Source organism: Danio rerio, chromosome 19, assembly GCF_049306965.1.
Source record: "Danio rerio strain Tuebingen ecotype United States chromosome 19, GRCz12tu, whole genome shotgun sequence".
NCBI lineage: Eukaryota > Metazoa > Chordata > Actinopteri > Cypriniformes > Danionidae > Danio > Danio rerio.
The window spans coordinates 18,255,126-18,277,433 of NC_133194.1; the positions used below are offsets into that span (position 1 = coordinate 18,255,126).

The 22,308-nt window shown below is 34.9% G+C and overlaps 1 protein-coding gene and 2 long non-coding RNA genes across 3 annotated transcripts; 1 reads left to right on the forward strand and 2 right to left on the reverse strand.

Moving 5' to 3' along the window:
• The first annotated feature begins 2,697 nt into the window (after positions 1–2,697).
• On the forward strand, positions 2,698–3,896 carry LOC103909215 (uncharacterized). The gene is made up of 3 exons (XR_658981.4): positions 2,698–2,947; positions 3,069–3,149; positions 3,402–3,896. It is a non-coding gene; the product is annotated as an uncharacterized lncRNA (long non-coding RNA).
• A 1,185-nt stretch (positions 3,897–5,081) lies between these two features.
• LOC141379048 (uncharacterized) lies at positions 5,082–12,300 on the reverse strand. The gene is made up of 4 exons (XM_073931610.1): positions 11,215–12,300; positions 10,955–11,113; positions 9,048–9,143; positions 5,082–6,099 (listed from the first exon to the last, which is right to left on the reverse strand). The coding sequence occupies exons 1-4, from the start codon at positions 11,341–11,343 to the stop codon at positions 5,785–5,787; spliced, it is 699 nt and encodes a 232-aa protein (XP_073787711.1). The 5' UTR covers positions 11,344–12,300; the 3' UTR covers positions 5,082–5,784.
• A 5,053-nt stretch (positions 12,301–17,353) lies between these two features.
• On the reverse strand, positions 17,354–20,658 carry LOC137488494 (uncharacterized). Its single transcript, XR_011007546.2, has 5 exons — positions 20,630–20,658; positions 19,270–19,375; positions 19,092–19,162; positions 17,768–17,952; positions 17,354–17,601 (listed from the first exon to the last, which is right to left on the reverse strand). It is a non-coding gene; the product is annotated as an uncharacterized lncRNA (long non-coding RNA).
• Between the last annotated feature and the right edge of the window lie 1,650 nt (positions 20,659–22,308).

Below are 22,308 nucleotides of genomic sequence, written 5' to 3' on the forward strand. Positions count from 1 at the left end.
TTTTCAACTATTAACAATTAACTGAAGGTTGGAATTTTTTACACCATATAACAATGTTTTCTAGGATCGTGGAGAAGATCACATAAACTTAAATGTGTCAATTTCAGTGTCACCCTTCTGTTGAACATTGAATGTGCATATGCTTTAGCTCAGTGGTCACCAAACTTGTTCCTGGAGGGCCGGTGTCTTGCAGATTTTAGCTCCAACCCTAATCAAACACTCCTGAACAAGCTAATCAAGGTCTTACTAGGTATAATTGAAACATCCAGGCAGGTGTGTTGAGGCAAGTTGGAGCAAAACCCTGCAGGGACACCGGCCCTCCAGGACCGAAATTGGTAACCCCTGCTTTAGCTGAATCAGTCTGAAAATACAAAAGAACCTAAATCTGTACAGTATGCCTGGCACTGAACTGTTTTAAACACTTTTGTACAGTTCCTTGATCAGTAACCACTACGTATCATTACACAGATGCTCCAGAGTGCGGCAGTAGCGTAGTGGACAGTGTGTCATTAAAAGACAACGAAGCACACAGCAGAGCGAGTTCGAATCTCACATAGAAATCTAGTTTTTTTTCTGTCTTTCTCTTTCTGCACCCCTCACATTTTCTGTAGCTTATATATAATATTATAAGAAGTAGCAGCTTTGTCTTTTGTAGGAAAATATATTCATATTTTAAGATGTAGGACGTTGTTCATGTATACTTCTATTCAAGCACACACTTCCTATATTTTTAATATAATTTTTTTCAGGGTTTCCAAATGCTTATGTGTGCATTAATTGCAGCCGTTTTTAAAGCTCCATCATATGAAATATATGAAATAATATAAAATCTGTCCATAGTATAGATGTGCAGGTACAACTTAATTTACTGTCTGTAATCTTTTTGTGTTTTAACTATTAAACTCATTACTGGTTCCACTAAATAGCTCATATGTGTTGACCCCAATTCATCACTATGTTGAGGCTAAATGGCTGATTTTCAGGGAGTAATTCAAGTGTACAATACAAATATAGTGAAAAAAAACTCTGTGAAAAGCAAATATTGCTTTATACTATGTTTCTTTTTACTATATTTGTATTATACAATTGAATCATTACTGGGCATTACATTGTTACTTGCTGTAGGACAAAGGATACTCTTTTCTGCCTTATATGATGACACCCTACCTGCAGCCTGACCCAGAGGAAACCTCAGTGACCCACGCAGACCAAAGCTGGACGAGTAATAAGAAATATAATTTGTCAAAAAAATATGTTTAGTTAAATAGTTTGGTCTGAAGCACTGTTCATTTCCTGAAATAAAATGAATGATTTTTTTTACACTGCTTTATGCACACACCCTTCCACGTGTAACTTATTTTTCATATACATTTGTTACCTTAAGGTGATGTTCATGTGACTTAATTTATCTTTGAAGATAGACCTTATACAGCAACTTCTGAATTTAAATAAATAATATATTAATAGAATAAATTAATAGGTTATATATAAATAAAAGATTGTTTTGTGATACAATAGTGAAATTCAAATATGAAAAAGTGCAGACAAATTCTTGCACTGCTTGTTGGTTGAGGCAGAGAGAACTTTGACTCTAACTGGTGGCCCACAGCAGTTAGTCAGGCCTCAGCCACCTTTCTAGCTGCATGACAGAAAGAATATTCTGTGTTTTGCTTTACAGCAAGAAGGTTACTGGTTCAAGTCCTGGCTGGGGCAGTTGGCATTTCCGTGTTTACCTTGCAAATCCTCCCCGTATTCACATGGGTTTCCTCTGGGTGCTCCAGTTTCTCCTACAGTCCAAAGACGTGTGCTATAAGTGAATTGGATGAACTAAATTGGCCATAGTGTGTGTGTGTGTGTGTGTGTGTGTGAATGAGAGTGTGTATGGAAAAAAAAAGTAATCAAATAGTACCTTTTCAGAGAATGTTTCTATGTTTAATGACTTTGGACAAAGTTAGCTCCAGAAGGATTACAATTTCTATAAGCCTCATATACTAGTCACATTTGTATTGTGGTCTTAAGAAATGAATGGCAGGAAAATTAAATGCATAATTGGTTACATAATATGCTCAAAAAGGATGTTAAAGAGAAGTTAATTTTTTTATTAGCCTACAATAAAGGGGTGGCTTGTGTAATTTTATGAACTAACGATTTTTCTTATTATTTATTATTTATAATATTGGTTTACAATGTGTGATTTTGGGCTTGAACTTAACTGTTTTGCCAGTTGTGTGTTTTAGGTGTGTTGCTGCGTAAAGAGTTTTGCAAACTTGTTAAATGAATTGAAAAAACTGTCATAGCCATTGTAAAAAACTGTAAAATGGTGCCCAAGTAATTTTGACCTGTAAGTCAGCAGTTATGCTATCATTGTTGATGACAGAGTTGAACTAATGTTTGCACCTTTGTTTTCCCCCACACACGCAAACACACACACATACATAAACTTGCACACGCAAGCAGATACACACACACAAACACACAATAAAAAAATGTATTAATAAAAAAAAAAAAAAAAAAWTATATATATATATATATATATATATATATATATATTATATATATATATATATATATATATATATATATATATATATATATATATATATATATATATATATATATATATATATATATATGTAGCCAAGTGAAAAATAGCTGGTAATGATGCCTCCCTGCCACTAGAGGCTTATTGGTGCGTTCATACAGAGTCGTTGTGAAAGGAGAAGTGCCCTCCTGAGAGTTTAGCTACGGTAATCTGTTGTCTTTTGAGCCTGCAAGATAGGTACTGTAACAGTTTTATTTAGAGAAAAAAGAGGAAGTCCTCGCTGCAGTTTTGAGAGCAGCTATTTTTCTTCATGTTTGACTGGTGATCGGTGGGATTTAGCATGCTTGCGGGTGCAGAAATATTCACATGGTGAGACTATGTAATCTCCAGCAACGAAGATTGAGCGTGAGTAGTTATTGATGCTGTTCATTTACTGGTTAATGATCGTATGTTAGTGTATTATTTGAGTAAACGTGAGGTGATCGTTTATTGTACTTCTCTGTTTTTTTGGGCCTAATTATATCAGAGGGGAGAGCGAGTACACGCGAGTGCGCACGTGATCGGAGGCTTTGTGGATCATTCAGAGTGCGGTTCAACATTTAACAGAGTGAGTTTTATTGATTTATATGTCTTGAACAATACTTTATGCTCATTCAGAGAAATGTAAATGAACAGGGTGTTATTTCTCCTCATTACCTGTGTTAATTTACGTTCTGCAACCATTTATTCTTTATAATAGAATGTTGATACTGATGTTATACATTTGAAAGGGGATATTTACATGTGTTTATTTGACATGGAAGTGTGTTTGTTTATTATCTTATGTTGTTAAAATTGTTTATGCTTTTGTTTTGTGTAGGGATACATAATAAGCCACTATCGTTGTTTATTTAGGATTATTCAGGTTTATTTAGATTTATTTAGTGCTATTAATCCTTATTAGTGACACATGCAAAATCACTTTTGTTTTATTTACTTACCTGTGTGGACATTATTACTGTAAATTAAAAGGAGGAGATCTTTAAGTAGTCATTTTGAAACATTGCTTGGTCTGAGCTAACCTATTGTAAATATTGTAATTCTTTCATTATTGTCCACAGAACATTTTACATTTCTTGTTTTTGCCCACTGTTGGAAATCTGCAACTTTAATGCCACATTTTTCTATTTAAACGTGGTCACAAATAAAGAACCCTTTGTTTATAGATGACTGAGGATGCTTGATTTATTTAAATAGGAAGAGCAGTATCCTGGCCACATCTATTTGGTACCAGGAGTGGGGTTAATTTCCTCAGCAGGTTTCCATTTGTGGGTAGTATAATTAGTGTATATAAAAATATAGATAAATAAATAATAATAAAATAAATAAATATAAAGTCTAAGTTTTGTTAGTTAAGTGAGGAAAATAAACAACGGTAGTGGTGAAGGAGAGTCACGCTTCAGAGACTGTGCAGAGAGCTGTGTGCGACATCCGGACGACAGGGAGGACGAGGAGTCAGTGACTGGACCTGCTGGATTGAGGACGCTTTAGAGGACTGTGTTTTGTTTCAAACTTCTAGAGACTTGTGGACTGAGAAATCGTGCTATTGAGGCAGAAGTAGCTGATGTAAGTGTGAGTGGAGAGGAAGCCTGGGAAGAAGGCGGAGCCACTGATAGAGAGGAGGACAGTGGGAGAGGTGACCCTCTTCTGCAGCTCAGGTCACAAATTCAGGAGCTGGGAAAAAGACATGATCAGGTGATGTCAACATTAGCTACTCTGAACAATACTAATACTAGATCTTACGTCTACACTGTAAAAAAAAAAGTTGAGTAAACTTAAAATAATAAGGCAACCTATCACACATAGCTTTTTGAGTTAACTCAACAAACAGGGTTTGAAGACCAGTGAACTCAAAATATTTTGTTGAATTCCTTAGTTCTCTGAACAAAAAATATCATGTTCACCCAACAAGATATTTTTGTTTGCTGAACAAAAAATATCATGTTAACCCAACAAGACATTTTTGTTTGCTGAACAAAAAATATCATGTTCAACCAACAGGATATTTTTGTTTGCTGAACTAAAAATATCATGTTCACCCAACAGGATATTTTTGTTTGCTGAACAAAAAATATCATGTTCAACCAACAGGATATTTTTGTTTGCTGAACAAAAAATGTCATGTTCACCCAACAAGATATTTTTGTTTGCTGAACAAAAAATATCATGTTCACCCAACAAGATATTTTTGTTTGCTGAAAAAAAAATATCATGTTAACCCAACAAGATATTTTTGTTTGCTGAACAAAAAATATCATGTTCAACCAACAGGATATTTTTGTTTGCTGAACAAAAAATGTCATGTTCACCCAACAAGATATTTTTGTTTGCTGAACAAAAAATATCATGTTCACCCAACAAGATATTTTTGTTTGCTGAACAAAAAAAATATCATGTTCACCCAACAAGACATTTTTGTTTGCTGAACAAATATATGACAAAATGGTCCATTATGCATTCACTAATAATTTTTATAATTTAAATTAAATACACAAGAAAAGTCAATTAACCTTTTATTTTTTTAAACTGTTCAAAACACAATATAAAACATTTTAGTACAAAAATCAACATTTAACAACTTGTACTGAATGTTTTTACATGTGTGAAAAGTTTGTACACTACAACATTGCCTAAACATAAAATGACAGGCGAGCTTTCTTCATGCTTTACTAAGTTAGTAAAACCAAGCTAATGTGTCCAACACTTAAACCAGATGAGTACAAAAATATCTAATCTAAATAAACGTTAAACCCCACTCCATTCAAAGTATATAAAGTATAAGGCACTTTGTCAACAAAGTACACAATTCCAAAAACAGACATGAATAAAAGAATAACTCAGAAGGATGTCCTCCTCTTAACTTGAAGTTTTGTCAAGTCTTTCCCAGTTTTTCTGGCCAACGGGGCATCAGAAACTTTTGAACAGTCACTAGAATTCTCATCCCGAACCTCAAAACATTGTCAGTTCAAACATCCTATAAAGCATCTCAAATCTAAGAACACAGTAATATGAAAGTACAGTATGTTTTATTTCACATTTGAACTTTAAATTGCACCTACCTGTGTATTAAATGAAAAAAATAAAATAAAATATAGTTAGATATACAGTACTGTAAAACTCAAGACTTGAGTCTTCATCTTCAGTCTGCAAAGTTTGTAACCAATGATGGTTGCAGTGCCTTTTTGCAAAATGGCTGTGTGCAACTATAACAATTTAGACTTCAGGGACTGAACTCTCGCAGAGCATGTGCCACCAAGATCCATGAATACTTTCTGAATCACTTCAAAAGTATATTTGAGTTCTTTTGGGTATTCCATATTTAGTGCATACAAGAAACCGAACAAGTAAGCAAAGGCTGCAGGCAGATCTGGAATATCCTGAAGAACAATGGCTTCCTCCAGGATTATAGCGAGGTTTATCACATTGGGCAGGGATGCAGAAGTGCCAACATCATCTTCCACCACAGTGAGGATTCCAATCCTTACATCTCTGGTGCTGTGATCTTCAGGGTCTGTGTCCTTATAGGAGATTAAGTAATAGAAGGAGAAATCAATTGATGTGTAATATTAATTACTACTTATTGTTATTATTACTATTATTGTTGTTGTCATACAAAGAAAATAGAATACATGTAATACTTAAGTACTCACAGCAACAATTTATTGCTATACACAATGAATAATTTATTAAGCATTAGCAAATAGTGAACTCATTATCTGTTAAGTATTAACTCTACATTAATAGACGTTAGTAAGCGGTTTATAAATACAGCTAAAAATGCTGTATTCTTGACTTAAAAGCATCTATAAATGTTATTAATAATTGTTTTCATACTCTGTTAATGATTATTTTTTATTACTAATTTAAGTATTGCATTACTTACAAACCAGTAATTTATAAAGTTTGATTTTTAGATCATTCAAATGGCATTATAAATGATTACTAAACTATTCAAATTAACATGTATATAACTTATAATTAAGGCATATATGAATAGTTACTTTGTATGTAAATAAATGCTTTATTAACTCAACAACTTCATGCAGGTTTGTGACCTAATCTAAAAGGAGGACTATTTACGCTTTGCAAATCCATTATAAATGATAATTAAAGGCTCAGCATTAAATTAACAATACACCTTTGCCATCTAAACATACTGTAAATTTAATAAAAACAATTTAACAATATATTGAAAACATGTCAATGTTATTTATTGATGTTTAAACTGTACAGTAATTTAACTTTAAACAGGATAGCAAAGACTTTTCTTATTTGAGTTTCATTTGTGTATTGTGAAAGTCGTTCATTGTACTGTTTAGAACATAACTGAACATTTAATTGTCATTTATAAGGGAAATATAAAGCATAAATAGTCCTCACTTTAGGACACAAAACTGGATAAAGTCGAAGGTATTAAAACATTTACAAACATACAAAGTAACTATTATTACATGCTTTAATAGTAAAATATATTAAGTTTAATTTCAATAGTTTATTAAATATTTATTATGTATTCTGAATGATCTTAAAAAGACACAAACTATTCTTAAAGATCTGGTTTGCAAATAATGCAATACTTAATTTAGTAGCGAAAAATAAATCAAAGTACGAAAACACAATCATTAAGCACTTTATACATGTGCTTATAAGTCAGGAATACAGCATTTGTAGCTATATTTACCTACAGTTTTCTAACATCTATTAAATGTAGAGTTAATGCTCAAAGGGGAAATAAAGCACTCAGTCAAGTTTACCTTATTTTGTACGTTGGATTCCACTTTAATGAAAATATATTAAACTCGTTTAATGTAATTATTTAGATGAAAACGGCATGTTTTACAAAAGATTTTAGACCTAGGGCGCAGCCATCTTGAAATGTTGCTGTGTCTGACGTCACAGGGTTGGTTCTGTTTCCTCAGCTGAACAGATCGAGTGGAAGTACTTGATTGAAAACAGAGACTGGACAGCCTAATTTAACCCAAGGCATGAAGTTGAGGACTTGGAGCTGATGCAAATACAAGCATCAGATGTGTGTATAATATAAAAGTATAAATATTTATTCAATTTTTTGTCCTCTTTTAATTACAGATCATTTAAGGTGCTTTGATTCATTCTTTGAATCAAATTCATTGCTCCTGATTCATTTGCTGCCTGACTGCCTGTCTGAGTTTCACCCATGATTGTAACGGACTGAACACGGAGACTGGACAGCCTAATTTAACCTAATGCATGAAGTTGTGGATGTGCATCAGAGAGCTGCTGCAAATACAACAAATACAAGCATTTAAGTGTCTTGACATAGTCCACAAAGACGTGACTTAGTAAAGCGTGAATTGCAAGAATGATTTTAATCGTTGCTTTAGTCTAAATGTAAATCCCCTCGTCAGGCAGTGCTGGAGCAGCTTGAGAAAGTGGACCACAGCGCATCAAAGAAAGGTATTAACAAAAGAAAATTACACAACTTAAGACACTTAAATGCTTGTATTTGGTATATTGCAGCAGCTCTGTGATGCACATCCACAACTTCATGCATTAGGTTAAATTAGGCTGTCCAATCTCTGTGTTCAGTCTGTTAAAATCATTACAGACAGGCAGTCAGGCAGCATATTACAGAGAATGAATCAAAGCACCATAAATGATCGGTAATTAAAAGAGGGGAAAAAAAAATATTTATACTTTTATATTAGACACACATCTGATGCTCGTATTTGCAATAGGTCCATGTCCTCAACTTCATGCCTTGGGTTAAATTAGGCTGTCCAGTCTCTGTGTTCAGTTAAGTACTTCCACTCTATCTGTTCAGCTGAGGAAACAGAACCAACCCTGTGATGTCAGACACTGCAACATTTCAAGATGGCTGCGTCCTATGTCTAAAATCTTTAGTACAACATGCCGTTTTTTATCATAATGGCTACATTAATATATATATATATATATATATATATATATATATATATATATATATATATATATATATATATATATATATATTCATTCATTTATTTTCTCTATATTAATCCGGGGTCGCCACAGCGGAATGAACCGCCAACTTATCCAGCAAGTTTTTACGCAGCGGATGCCCTTGCAGGCACAACCCATCTCTGGGAAACATCCACACACACATATTCACACACGAACCAGCGACATTCTTGCTGTTAGGCGACAGCCCTACCTACTGCTCCACTGCTGAGCTTATATTTATATATATATATATATATATATATATATATATATATATATATATATATATATATATATATATATATATATAATTATTATTATTTTTTTTTTAAGTGGAATCCAATGAACAAAATAATGTTCACTTAATTGAGTGCTTTATTTCCCCTTTAAAAGATAACAAATTAACTATTTGCTAATGCTTAATAAAACATTCAGTGTGTAGCTATTATTTTGTTAACAAGCAGACTAATGAAAGCAGAATAGGGTATGAAAATGGGTAACTTACCAGACACATCTTGAGAAAACAAGCAGAATTTTCACGCAGAAAAAGTGGCAATCCCTCAAGAGCTACTCTTTTTCGATGGGTGACAATATCAGTGACCTAGAAGAAAGTAATTTAAAAAGAGTGTATTACAGTCTTATAAGGTCTTGTAAATTTAACAAAGGGATTACAATTGTTTTGCAAGTAAAATTGTACTTTGAGCATGATATTTTATTCATGCTGTTGAAAACCCTGTGGCATTATTTTAAGTGTAAAACATAAAACAAAAATTTTTAAATAATTGTGTGGTTTCCATACAAAGGAATTTGATAATGGTTGTGTTATCAAAAATAAATGTAATCCCTTGAACTTTGTTTTGTTTCATGTGACAATTGACCCTTCGCTAAGCCACACCCTAAAACCGCCATCAACCAATTGGGGCTTAGCAGGATTGTGCAAATCCTACACCAGGTCTCCTAAAAGTTTGGAGGGGATGGTCGAAATATTTCTCTTTTCAAAACCAAAAACCCAAGAGGAGAAATGCCAGCGTGGATCAAGCTCTGTAAGGGGTGCTGAAGGAGCGGAGTTAAGTTGGTTTTGTTTTGATATTTCTGACATTCAGTAATAGACCGACGGCAATAACTCACACACATCTTACCCTAAATAGATCTAAACTGTTTCCTACAAAAAAAACAAAGCAGGTTATGTTTCACAGATGTCTTCTTTTTTTTTTTTCGCTCAATATTATGAGTAATGCTCCGTTTAAGCCTTAGCCATAGTAACGTTAACTTAGTCATACTCATAGCGAATAGGTCATAATGACATGAGTTATTGATCTGGAAAATATGAATCTGCAACTGCGAATCTGTTGCTAACTTTACTGAACTTTATATTTACATCTATTTCAAGCTACAAATATTTGAAATTACAAATCAACAGAACAAAACCGAGATATGATCACAAACTGAGCACTTGCAATCAATATACTTTATCAGCAGCTGTTTTTCAGTCATTTATAAAGAGCATACAAACACACTGACAGTAATAGGTAACTTACTGTCTATTGTTATGAATCAATGATGCTAATATTCGGCAAAATTCCATCAGTTTTCAGTTTCTGGGTGTTTTTTCTATGAATGAACTATTAAAAATTATATCATGCGTGTTTCCTCGTCGCTTATTAACGCTATATTTCATTGCACAACAATTAATCTATCAGGCTTTTTGGCTAAAATAGAGAAATCAGTTTAATTTGTTATTATTAGATTATTTGTAAATTTCACCTTCCCTGCTGAGCATAAGGTAAGCTGTTGAATGGTCAGAGTATGAGGCGGCTAGGGTAAGCTAGCTTCAATTTTGATAGAATTATTCTCTAATCAGTTGCCTATTATGTTGTGAACATACCAATATAACACATACTGCAGTCCTTTTTTGTCTGGCTTTCTCAGATATCTCACCTGTTCGCCAAAAATTACATTATATGCCTGGCAATGTCTGACACCAGCGCACACATTGTAAAAGCCGTGTCAAGCACGAAAGCTTGACAGGCGTAGCAACAGTAACTAAGGAGAGCGGGGCTTAGCGAAGAGTCAATTACTTTGAGTTACGTACAATAACGTACAGTTAATATTTTTCTATCTTCGTCTATACATGTATTCATTTGAAATAGTCACTCAAAACAAGTGAAACATCTGTTATTTGTCTTACCTTAACTGTCTTACCTCTGTCACACAGTCAAAACACTACTTGACACAATTTGAGTGAAAGAAAAATTGCTTGAAATTTTAAAAAAATTGTTGTAATTCCGTTTTTTTTTTTTTTTTTGATGGTATTGCCTGACCTTGAAATTCCTGCTTTTGTTTGACAGGACAACTATGTTGCACATGTTAAAAACATTACACTGATGAATAAGGAAATAAATCTTAGAGTACCTGATCATCCAGCTTGTCCAAAAGTGTCTTCATCTGTGCACCCAATGAATCCCGTCGTTTTCTGTACAGTTTCAGAAGAGGTGCTGTATATTTATCAATTGACTCATTGAACTGTCTCAGGAGATCTACATTACAGATTCGAGAAAACTCCATGCAGATCTACAGCATACAAAAAAATACATATTAATATTTACACATAAAAAAATATATTACAATGTAAATTCATAAAAATATTGAACAATTGCAATATAGTGACTTACCTCTTCCTTTAAAAAAAGTCCAGGCCATCGCTCTCTAATTTCTTCCACCAATGGCTGAATCTCAACAACTTCTTTTCGGCGAAGAGAAAAGGTTTCTTGCATTTGCCGGTGAATGACTGTCAAATCCATTTTTTTTTCTTCATTTCATTGATCATAGCAAGTCTCACCTCCTCAAGGGAATCTTCAGTGTGGCCTTCAGGATGGTCAGGTAAAAAATTTACCTCTGCTCTTTTAGGCTTTTTCATGTAGGGCCTTTCTACCATACCCTCACAAGATTTTCTTTTACAGTTAACACTCAACTCAGAACAACCAGCCTCCTTCAGTTTGGCCTGATAATTGCCAAGCTTAAACTTAATACTCATCACCCATCCGTCCCAACCTGTGCGTTTGCCGGGTTCTGTAAGGCAAGGGTGTTTCTGTACAAGAGAAGACGCAACTGACTGGATCTCATAGGCATCAGGGTAGGCTTTGATATCAAATATGGCCTGCACAATCTTGTCCAGAATCTGGGACTTCATTTCTCTTGAGACATTTAGGGGCTTATTTGTCTGCTGGTAAACCTCATTGGCTTTGCGCAGCCTGAGTTCAACATCCAGAGGAAAAGTGGGTAAGTTAAATGTGGATGGCCACTTTTCAGCACTTCTAAGGTTTCTTAACACAGATGATTCAGGACTTTGATCCCCACTGTGACAGCTTGGCATGCTTGCTGTATCAAGAGAAGACACTGAATTGGAATCTCCTGCAAAACCCTGTGAAGGACATACCTCTTCCCACAAAAGCTTTAACGTTGCCTTCTCTGCTGGCAGCTCATTGATATCATTCAAGTTGCAAAGTTCATTGTTAAAGTCCGGATCTTCAAATTGTATTAGAAAATCTCCATTTTCTAATTGACACTTCTCACTAAGGAAAGACTTCAACTGGTCCACCGACTGAGGTCTTTGAGGCAGCTCCACCCTCCTGATGTTGGTAGGGGAAATGTGAATCCGCAACAACATATTCTCTATAAAACAAATCATCTAAAATCAAAAGGCCATTGCTAGTGCTCAAAGATACACTTATTTTCTATTGTAATCTTTATAGTTGGACCCCCCAAAAAATCATCTGTTCAGATTAAACAATTTTATGTCTGATTAAAGAAGCAGAGAAAACTGTTTACGGTTACTTATAAACCCTAAGGAGTTAAAAACACTTTTGGTGTCACAAGCACTTTCAGACCAACTTTGTATGCACTCAGTGGATGAAAGTCATTCAGCATGTCAGGATCAAGAACATGAATGTCACTGAAACTGCTTTCCTTAATCTCAAATGATCTAAAATGTTCAAGACACCAGGCTGACAGTTTTGTGCAAAGGAATGACACATCTTGGGAGGTCACTACACAGTTCAATATTTTGAAAAATTCTGGCAAACCACTACATTGTCCTGCAGAGATTACCATGCCAGCTTTATATCGAACTCCATGCAAATGAATATCAGAGGAAAGTGAGACTTGACTTGTGTTAGGATACCTTCTCTTAATCACTGTTCTGATTGATGTTTCCACAGAAGCAATTGTGAAAACATTTGCTTTCTCCACATATACAGTTTGTTTAAAAAGATCGTCACCATCTAGATAATAAGCCATCATTTGTTGATGCTTTGAGGAAAGTGTCAATAGAACATTCTTGAAGTTTTGAGTGTCATGGACTACTTTTTTGAAGTAGCTGTGCTTTGCCTCAAAGCGCATTGTCCAAAGTGACACTAATGGTCCAAAACAACGAATCAAATGCGGGTAATGGTTAATAAAATGATGCTTTGGACGTAGCGAAAAGCTAGGAAAAGTTTCAACCAGTAAATTTTGGTGATCTACAATTTTGCTCTCTAGGTAGCACAGCGCCTCCTCTGAAAGTTTTGATGATAGAACGATCTCAGTAATGTCCTTCAGGTCCATTAGAATCTGCCAAGATGGTTCATTTTCAGGGATTATGTGACCAATCATTAGAGGTAGCAAACGTAAAAGTGTCCAATTTTCGTGTGCATTTCCCCCCACAGTACCCTTGGCGAAACATGACTTTGTTAATACCTTTGGCTTGTTAACCCTGTCTGAATCTTTGTACAGGAAAGAATTAATGTAGTTATTGAGCTCATCAAATGAAAATTTTCCTTTTGAAATTAAATCTTTCAGGCACAAAGACAATTCTACAGGTACAACACCTTCCAAAAAATCATGTAATGCATCAGGTGGGAAGCCTGTAACAGGATGAAAGAAAGACTAGTGCTTGCTTAGAACACATTCGCCTTTCACACCACTGACATGTTGCACACTTACATCTGTCTGGACTTTCTGCACAAAGGAATTTTGTTCTTCTGCAGTTCTTAACTTGAAATTACTGATCTCAACCTGGCCAGACTTGAGTTCATGCTTCCTTATCAAACAAAATCTACAGAAATTGTCAGAATTAAAGCTTTCTTGAAAGCCTGCCAAGCTATGGGCTCCTAAATTATCAGCACATACGCAAAAGACTGTTCCGTTTACATACTGACTGAGAGCAGGAACAAAAACACCTGTTTGTTCCAAACACTTCACATCCTTTATCAGTGGATGAAGAAATTTCTCATATCCAAAGTGCCGCACATCATCACTTTTACCAAGGACAGCAAGTTGAATGGAATTAAGACTAGAGCGAAATTTGGGCGGCAAGTTTAGAATCACCCAATAAATAGCAACCATCTTATGAATTTTTCTTGAAGTGCCCAAGGGATTGCACACTTCAAATTCATCCACATACAGTCCCAGAGATATTGCAAGGTCTTTGTCACATAGTAGTCTGTTGTCTTTAAAGTAGGAACCATCTTGAAAAGACTCATAATGTCCAGAAGTAGACTCTCCACTGAACACAATCTTATTCAAAATATCTTTATGACCCAGTAGGCGTTCTAACACATGATATAAAGACACATAAACAAAGTGTTTTTTGTGTGTTCTGTCATAGAGATACTCAGTTGGCTCAATTACAGAGAAGTGCTTTTTGAAATACAAGTTCCTTCTATGGTCTGTGGATAAACTACCTTTTTCTGTAGTAGTCAGGAGAAGAGGATTGGTCTCAAAAATAGCACTGCTAATTTTCTGGAGGATACTAGCATCTACATCAATGTTGTGGTTGACAAAAATATTTTTGATGTTTTCAACAGCAAGAGACTTGGAAATGTAGAACATATCATGAATTTCATCAATGATGCAATGAATGGCACTCTTGGATACATGCAAGACTGTTTGCATTTTCAAAAAGAGAGATGCCAGTTTGTGTGTAAGAGTCTCAATATCCATACTCTCACAACCAATTTCAGCAGCCTCTTGAACACACCGTGAGGGCTGCTCTGCATCATCATGATTGTCATCAAAGTTTGTTGTATCAGTATAAAGGTTCTCAGTTACAGTGACTGAATTTCTTATATCTTTTATTGTGTGATGTTTGTGTTTCCTATTCCTGTGAGAGGTAAAATTGGTGAGCTTGTTGGTTTTATACTCACAGCTAGAAAAAGGACATTGTATAGTTTCATGACTTCTTAGATGTCCTCCAAGATGTTTAAAAAAATCACTTTTACTGCAAACAGTTTCAAACTCACACAACTCACGTTTGAATTTTACATTGACATGCCTAATAGGTCTGTGGGTGTGGAAGCGCGATAAATGTGATTTCAAAGCACCTTGTGTCCTAAATGAGCAGACACAATCCGAGTATAGACAGGGCCAGTTTGCCCCTTTGTGACCTCGTCCATGACGAAGCCTGTAGTGTTTTACCAGGATCTCAGTGTCAGTATTTGAAAATTTGCAGTATCGGCATTGCATTACGTCAATATTTAATTATTTTATTAAATTGGTGGAGTCATTTTGAGCAAAAAAAAAAAAAAAGAAAAAATATGTATTTTTAGCCATTTTACTTTTTTAACATAAATTTAATCTAGCTGACTGTTTAGGTAAGTTGGTTGAAATATATACTGGCAATTTAGTCGAGCTAACTGATGAACAAGCACATAATGCTCATTACATTAAAAAATAAAAATCACTCGATTTTCATATTATTCAAATGACAAAGTTAAAGCACGTTACCATTTGTTCCACTGGCAATCTTGTCTGGTTCGAAGGAAAAAAAGGGTGTGATGTGCACAATGCACCCTAAAGTCACTTGCTGACAAGCAATCCAGATAGACAGGACCTTAACTTATATTCGTTTTTTGCAAGAGAATCTGCCAAGGAAACATCACACCTGATACTAATTGTATTAATCGTGTGAGTTTTTAAAGCAAATGACTCGAATGAAATCGCTATTTGTTCCAAATGCAAGCACACAAAACTTTGTGATGTAACGTTAGCCAAAATAAATGCACGAAACAAGTAATCCACGGCTAAATTACAACAAATAGTTATATATTAGGATACATTGGAACATCGAACCCAACATATTGTAAGAATCAGCTCTTTGGTTTAAATCATGTTTAAACTTTGGGGATTCGAATCAAAGATTCGAACATGATTCACATAGAATTATTTAAAGCTTACACTTAACTTAAGTATTTGTCCAGCAAATAGAATGTTTAGTGTAAAGCAATTCTGTATTATATTATTACGTGGCCAACAATAACAATATAAAAACAGTATCTAATTATTTATTAAGCAAGGTAGCAGTATCTGAAGCTGAGGCATTAACTTATAAAGCACACAACACACCAACACGGATCTTAAAACGAAACAAAAGTTTATTGCTACTCTATAACACAAAGTACTAATCTACGTAAAACAAACAAATGCACATACATACACACACGCACAAACAGTTTGAGGAGAGTTTTGACTAAGTGGATTCAACTTCTAGCCTTTTCTATGTTCTTAGCATTGCAACCTGAGAGAAACCATAAAAGCAGAGAATTTTGCTATTCTTTACTACTTAAACATAACCCAGATAGCAAAATACACTCGGGCCAGTTCCGGCTAGATTGTCGCCTGCCGGAGACTAACCCCTCGGCCCAACTTCGGCTGCCGGACTCGGGCCGGATGCCTGTGGACTCACTGCCCGATTCCGGCCCGAATCAAGCGGGCCAGATGCGGCGGCCGTAAGCGAGCCGACGCTGCGCATCCGCGCCGCAATCGGCGCGAGGGTAATGTGCGCTGCGGCCCGGAGCTGGCGCGACTCCGTATTTAAACACCTTATAAAACCTTTTGGTATTACATTGGTACTTGATATATGGTATTACAACCATTTGAATTTATATAACAGCAAACACAGGCTATAATGTAAACACAAAGTGTAAGCACTGCGTTTAACCTTTGAATAAAGTGCAAACTGCATACATATTCTGTAACGAAAATAATCAGACAAATGACAAAATAAATAAATGTTAAACGTTTATTGATTGCATGAAAAAAATAGTACTAAAATTTTATAAATAATTTTGTAGTGCACAAGAATATCAATATAAAAACAACAATAAAACAACACAATAAAGACACACAGAAAGATTTAAACAAAAACTCTAAAAATTACACACAAACACAGATGTTTTTTAAAACAACCCTGTTTTCCCAATAGACTTGAATTAAAAATTTGTAAAAAAACAGCTAAATTTTATATAAACCTAAATATAGAAACCAATTTAAGATATAGCAAGAAACATCTTAAAAATACCAATGACAATCCGTAAAATATCCAAGTCAAACTTGTAAAAAGTACTGCAGAATTCTGAAGAAACATCTTGAAACATTTTTAATAAAACATTAAAATAATAATAAACAAACATTTATAAAATATAATATAATATATTTTAAAATATATATATAAAATTGCAGAAGTATAAAGTCAAACTTTTTTTTAAATAAACTTGAACAAAATCAATTGCACAAACAGCTAGACATGAGTGAGATGATTATGCATTTCATATATATACACGTCTTGTGCAATTTTTTATTTATAATTTTATTTGTATTACGTTTATTAAAAATGTATCAAGATGTTTCTTTAGAATTTGGCGCACACACATACATACCATACATATATATATACACACACACACACACACACACACACACACACACACATATATATATATATATATATATATATATATATATATATATATATATATATATATATATATATATATATATATATATATATATATATATAAATAAATGCAAATGAAAGAAACAAATTGTTCAAGTATCAGGGAACATCCTAATACACTTAAAATGTTGTTTAAAAAATAAAACAAAATAGTGATGTAGACATTTGACACATTAGCTTTCTCTTCTTTCTTCCTCCATCCCTGTCAGGGGCAAGTTGTAGCTACCTTGTAATGCATTTTTCCACTTCTTTATCAGTGGCGTGGTATGGACATTTGTCCTCACTCCATCTGTGATTAAAAGATAAACAGATAATTAGTAGTGAACAAGTACTAATGTAAAAAAAAAGAAAAAATTAGGAAAAAAGTAGGCTACCTACGAAGCAAAAAAAAAAAACAATAAAAAAAGAACAAATAAACTTAAAACACTTTGAAATTAGCAAGAGCTTGAACTTACCAGTTTCTTCATTTGTTCGGGCTGCTCCTTTAGTTGATTTTCAAGCTTTTCCAAATCAAATTGGCTAAAGGAAGGTCAAATGTGTTTACATCTGGAATTTCATCACGTCTGTTTGGGTTTTGTGAGAATCAGGCCCAGCTGCTGCTTTATGACGTTGCATGATTTTAAAACTTCAGTCAGTCGTGCTAAAAAAGAAAAATAATAGATTAGTATAAATCAACCTGTAGCTTATTCTCATACAACTTCTGTAAATACAACAGTGGGTTAGACACTGCGGATATTCTCTAGTTGATCTTTACTGTCTAGCTGCATTAAACCTTAACAAATTTAGTGATGTCTTCAATTCTTACAAAGACATCACGAGATGCAATGAGTTCTGTCTTGATCTCAAACTGCACTAGAACAAAGACTGTAAAGGTTCATAGGTGTACTGCAGGAGTGTCCAAACTTTTTGGGCCGAGGGCCAGATGCAAAAAAACAAACGTTGTCGCGGGCCAAATTTTACATACATCACACAGACACATGTATATGTATATATATATATTTTCCCCAATTTCTGTTTAACGGAGAGTTAAACATTTTTTCCACACATTTCTAAACATATTAGTTTTAGTAACTTATTTCTAATAACTGATTTATTTTATCTTTGCCATGATGACAGTAAATAATATTTGACTAGATATTTTTAAGACACTTCTATACAGCTTAAAGTGACATTTAAAGGCTTAACTAGGTTAATCAAGTTAACTAGTCAAGTTAAGGTAATTAGGCAAGTTATTTTATAACAATGGTTTGTTCTGAAGACTTAAGGGGCTAATAATTTTGACCTTAAAATGGTTCATGAAAAAATTTAAACCGCTTTTTATTCTAGCCGAAATAAAACATAAGTCTTTCTCCAAAAGTAAAAATATTATCAGACATACTGTAAAATGTTCTTGCTCTGTTAAACATCATTTGGGAAATATTTAAAAAAGAAGAAATAAATCAATGAGGGGCTAATAATTCAGACTTCAACTGTGTGTAGATAGACAGACAGACAGACAGACAGACAGATAGACAGATAGATCATAACAAGAACTGCTGCTTAATTGAATGCATGTAATAGCGACACCCGGTGGTTATTTATTGAATTACGTTCATTTTTGTATAGCGGGCCAGATTCTATTGATATTTATAAAAAGCCTCGCGGGCCGTAGTTTGGACACGCCTGGTGTACTGAAATGTACAGTATCTGTGCATCTTGATGGTGGTCTTAAGATTTCTGCCATAGTCATTGATGGTGATGTGACTTGTGGTGCTGCATTGATTTCTGAAATCTTCATACCTGCCTTTTATCCAGCCTCTTTGTTCCAAGTAATTTTTCTTCATCATGGTATAGATGTGTCTATACTGTCCCTTAATCAGATACATTTACAAAACAAAACATCAACTCAAACTCAAAGGTTGTAATAGATCAATGACATAATGTTGACAGTATGCGTTTAAAATAATTGCAAACAAACCTGTTCTGTCTTTAGATGTATGACAGGCGATCATCGTCCTCATCTGTCTACCAGTCAGAAATCACAGTTGCGTGTGGATGTTTGAGTCGAGCTTCCTCATATGCATCTATAATAAAACATCACATTGTTGTTAACCTCCCGTAAAGAAAAGTTCAAATCCCGAAATACTATCAAAGTTAATTAATGCATATAATACCTATAGTGTAAATAATCAGTACACAGAAGGTTGCACAAGATTTATTCGGAGATTCATGCAGAGTGACAGCCTTATGAATCTGAGACATAGATTTGTAAGATGGCCAAGCACATGCATTATTCTGTACCCATGAAGATTAACCTACCATTGTGAAAAATGTTTGATGATGATAGCCAATAACAATAAACCATTTCAGCTGTTTGTGAAGCAATTAGTAATGTAATGTCTGAAAAGCTCAATCTATGTTGAAAATATATCAGCAGTTTACAGCTTATAAAGGACTTTTAGCACACAACTATAACATGCCTATTCACGTTCAAAAGAGTGTGCCATTGACTTCTTTGGTCGTGATGTGCAGCAAAATGATCTCACTAACCTTTGTTAAACAAGAACAATAAGACTTAACCAACAACTATTGTTACCCATTCATTTAAATCACAATTTATCACTGTCAATAACATAAAAAAAAACCCAAAAAAAAAACATCAAAATCTGCTTTAAAACGTTCAGTTTTACATTAACTGACCATTACAGCTTGAACAAAAGATATAATTGATTCACATAGGCTAACACATATGAATTAAAGTGCATAGTAATATATTTCTCTTGGATAATTTAAAGAGAATAGTAAACAGTCGAGGTTCGATCATTTTTCGTGACTAACTGCATAAACAAGATAAACAATAATATTTTATTAATCCAAAACGATTAGTTTTTATTTACACATAATCACAGAATTAATACTGTTGGATAAGTATACGCCTGTACAATGATTTTTTCAACATCCACGGTACTTTATAATGTTAAATCAGGAAAAAAACACGTTTGCCATGTTAGCGTTAATGGATTCGTCTACAGAAACTTTCTTTAACGCAAAGTTAGCATACACACAAATTCGTTTCATGTTTCTTTAAAATAATTAAAATAGTTTTCAGTTACTACACACGTTACAATCTAACATTGTGTAAAAGGAAAAGGAACTTTCAGACGTGTTTGTAACTGTTAGCGTTAGCATACATTAGCTCCAGTCGTGTTTCTTAAAGCAAGTTACATTTCGTATCAAACTGTTTTAAATTACTAAACGCTGTTACAACCAAACACCGTGGAAATGTTTTAAGCTCTAAATTCGCTAATTATACAGAACACAAGCAGTAAAAAGCTTACCTTTCTGACCGGAATCCACGTGAGTCTTTGAAAAACCAAACTTTTTCTTCTTGTGATCTTCGTGCCATGGTGGTTGACAACCAGCTTTTTGGAGCATTACCGCCACCGTCTGGATTGGAGTTTGGATCAGGAGTTTAGTAATGCATGTGTTTATTATGAAACCAACTTCTGCTTTAAAAAAAACAGTCAGCACAGGAGCGTGCTATCTCAAAAATAAGCGAATTTTACATAGTTTTTCTCTAGATGACATGTATAGTCTATTTATAAATAATATTGTTTTGTTTGCGTCTAAACATTGCGACCATCCACACTAAATATTCTTTTTTTTTTTTTTTTTTTGCTATCGTACCATGAATATTTTCTCAAATTATCATTAAACGTGGAGCTAACAGATTACTAGATAAAATAAGAACTTAATCGGTTGCCATCAGCCGAGTCCTTGCTAGAAGCGGCCAGGATATGGTTGACCGGAATCGGGCCAGTGCTTTACAGCCGCATCACAACCGCATGTGCGGGAGCGAGCTGCGGGCCGCACTCGGCCCGGATAACACTCGCCGATGCCGAGTCGGAGCCGGAGGCGCCGGAGGGCAGCCGAGCTCGGGCCGATTACTGCCTGCTATCTGGGAATTCACACCAGTGTCAGCAATGGATAGAAACCTTGTTTGTGCTACTTGCGTTCTGATGGAATATTGGTTTCATCGACTGGTCCAAAGGGAAATCCCGGCGAAGCTGATTGGTCAGCGTAGCAACTTCAGTGACGTGATGGAATTCCCTTGTCGGTGAAGAGGGGTTTCCTTAGTCGGTTACTAGGGATACAGATGTTGGACGAGGCGGCGTTCGAACTCCTTCCTGGGTTCCTGTAGTTATGATGAGTTTCAGAGTTTGGATGTTTTGACCCGATGGCTCGTTGTTGCACAAGCAGATCGGGGGTCGAGCCGGCAGCAAGTGAAGGTCGCGGTCTGCTCCGTGATGTAACGAGGCTTCCGGCGAGGCGATGTAACGGCCACAGCACGAGAAGAGCGACGTCCGGGCAGCGACGGCGGTGACGACTGGCAAAGATGACCGGCAAAAGACGACGATGAAATTCCTTTGTTCAAAGTTTTATAGGCTTTGGTAGAGGCTGGGTCTACACAATACTTGTCCAATCAGAGAAGGTGCGGGGTGGAGTCACACCCCAATTCTGCCCTCTAGAAGGCCGGGTTGACAAATTGTGTCGGTGCTGCTTTGATAGCATAGTTGTTAAAATAAAGTCTCATAACATGGACACCTTTCATAATATGGTTTCTTCATATAAACCAATGCATTTGAAACTTTCCTAGCTTTCAATCAATACCCAAACATGAAGTATGTCATAAACATTCTGTAGATTTCATTTGTCACTATTGAGGGCTATTACTCAAGAGTTATCTATAACAGTTTTGTTAAACACATGGAACATGTACACACAAAAACCTACAGAAACATAAAGCAAACATACATTACTCAAATAAACACAGTTTTACTGTATGTCCATTAAACTTTGGAAGCGTTTCTGATCGCTTCTGTGTCTGCCTGAGTATGTGTATTCCTTGCAGACGCCAAAGGACACGCGAACCAAAAGGTACTTCTCAAAAACCGGTTTGGTGGGTTTTTGATTGTAGAGCCTCTTATTGTTTTAAGGTGTAAAGTTAATTAACACG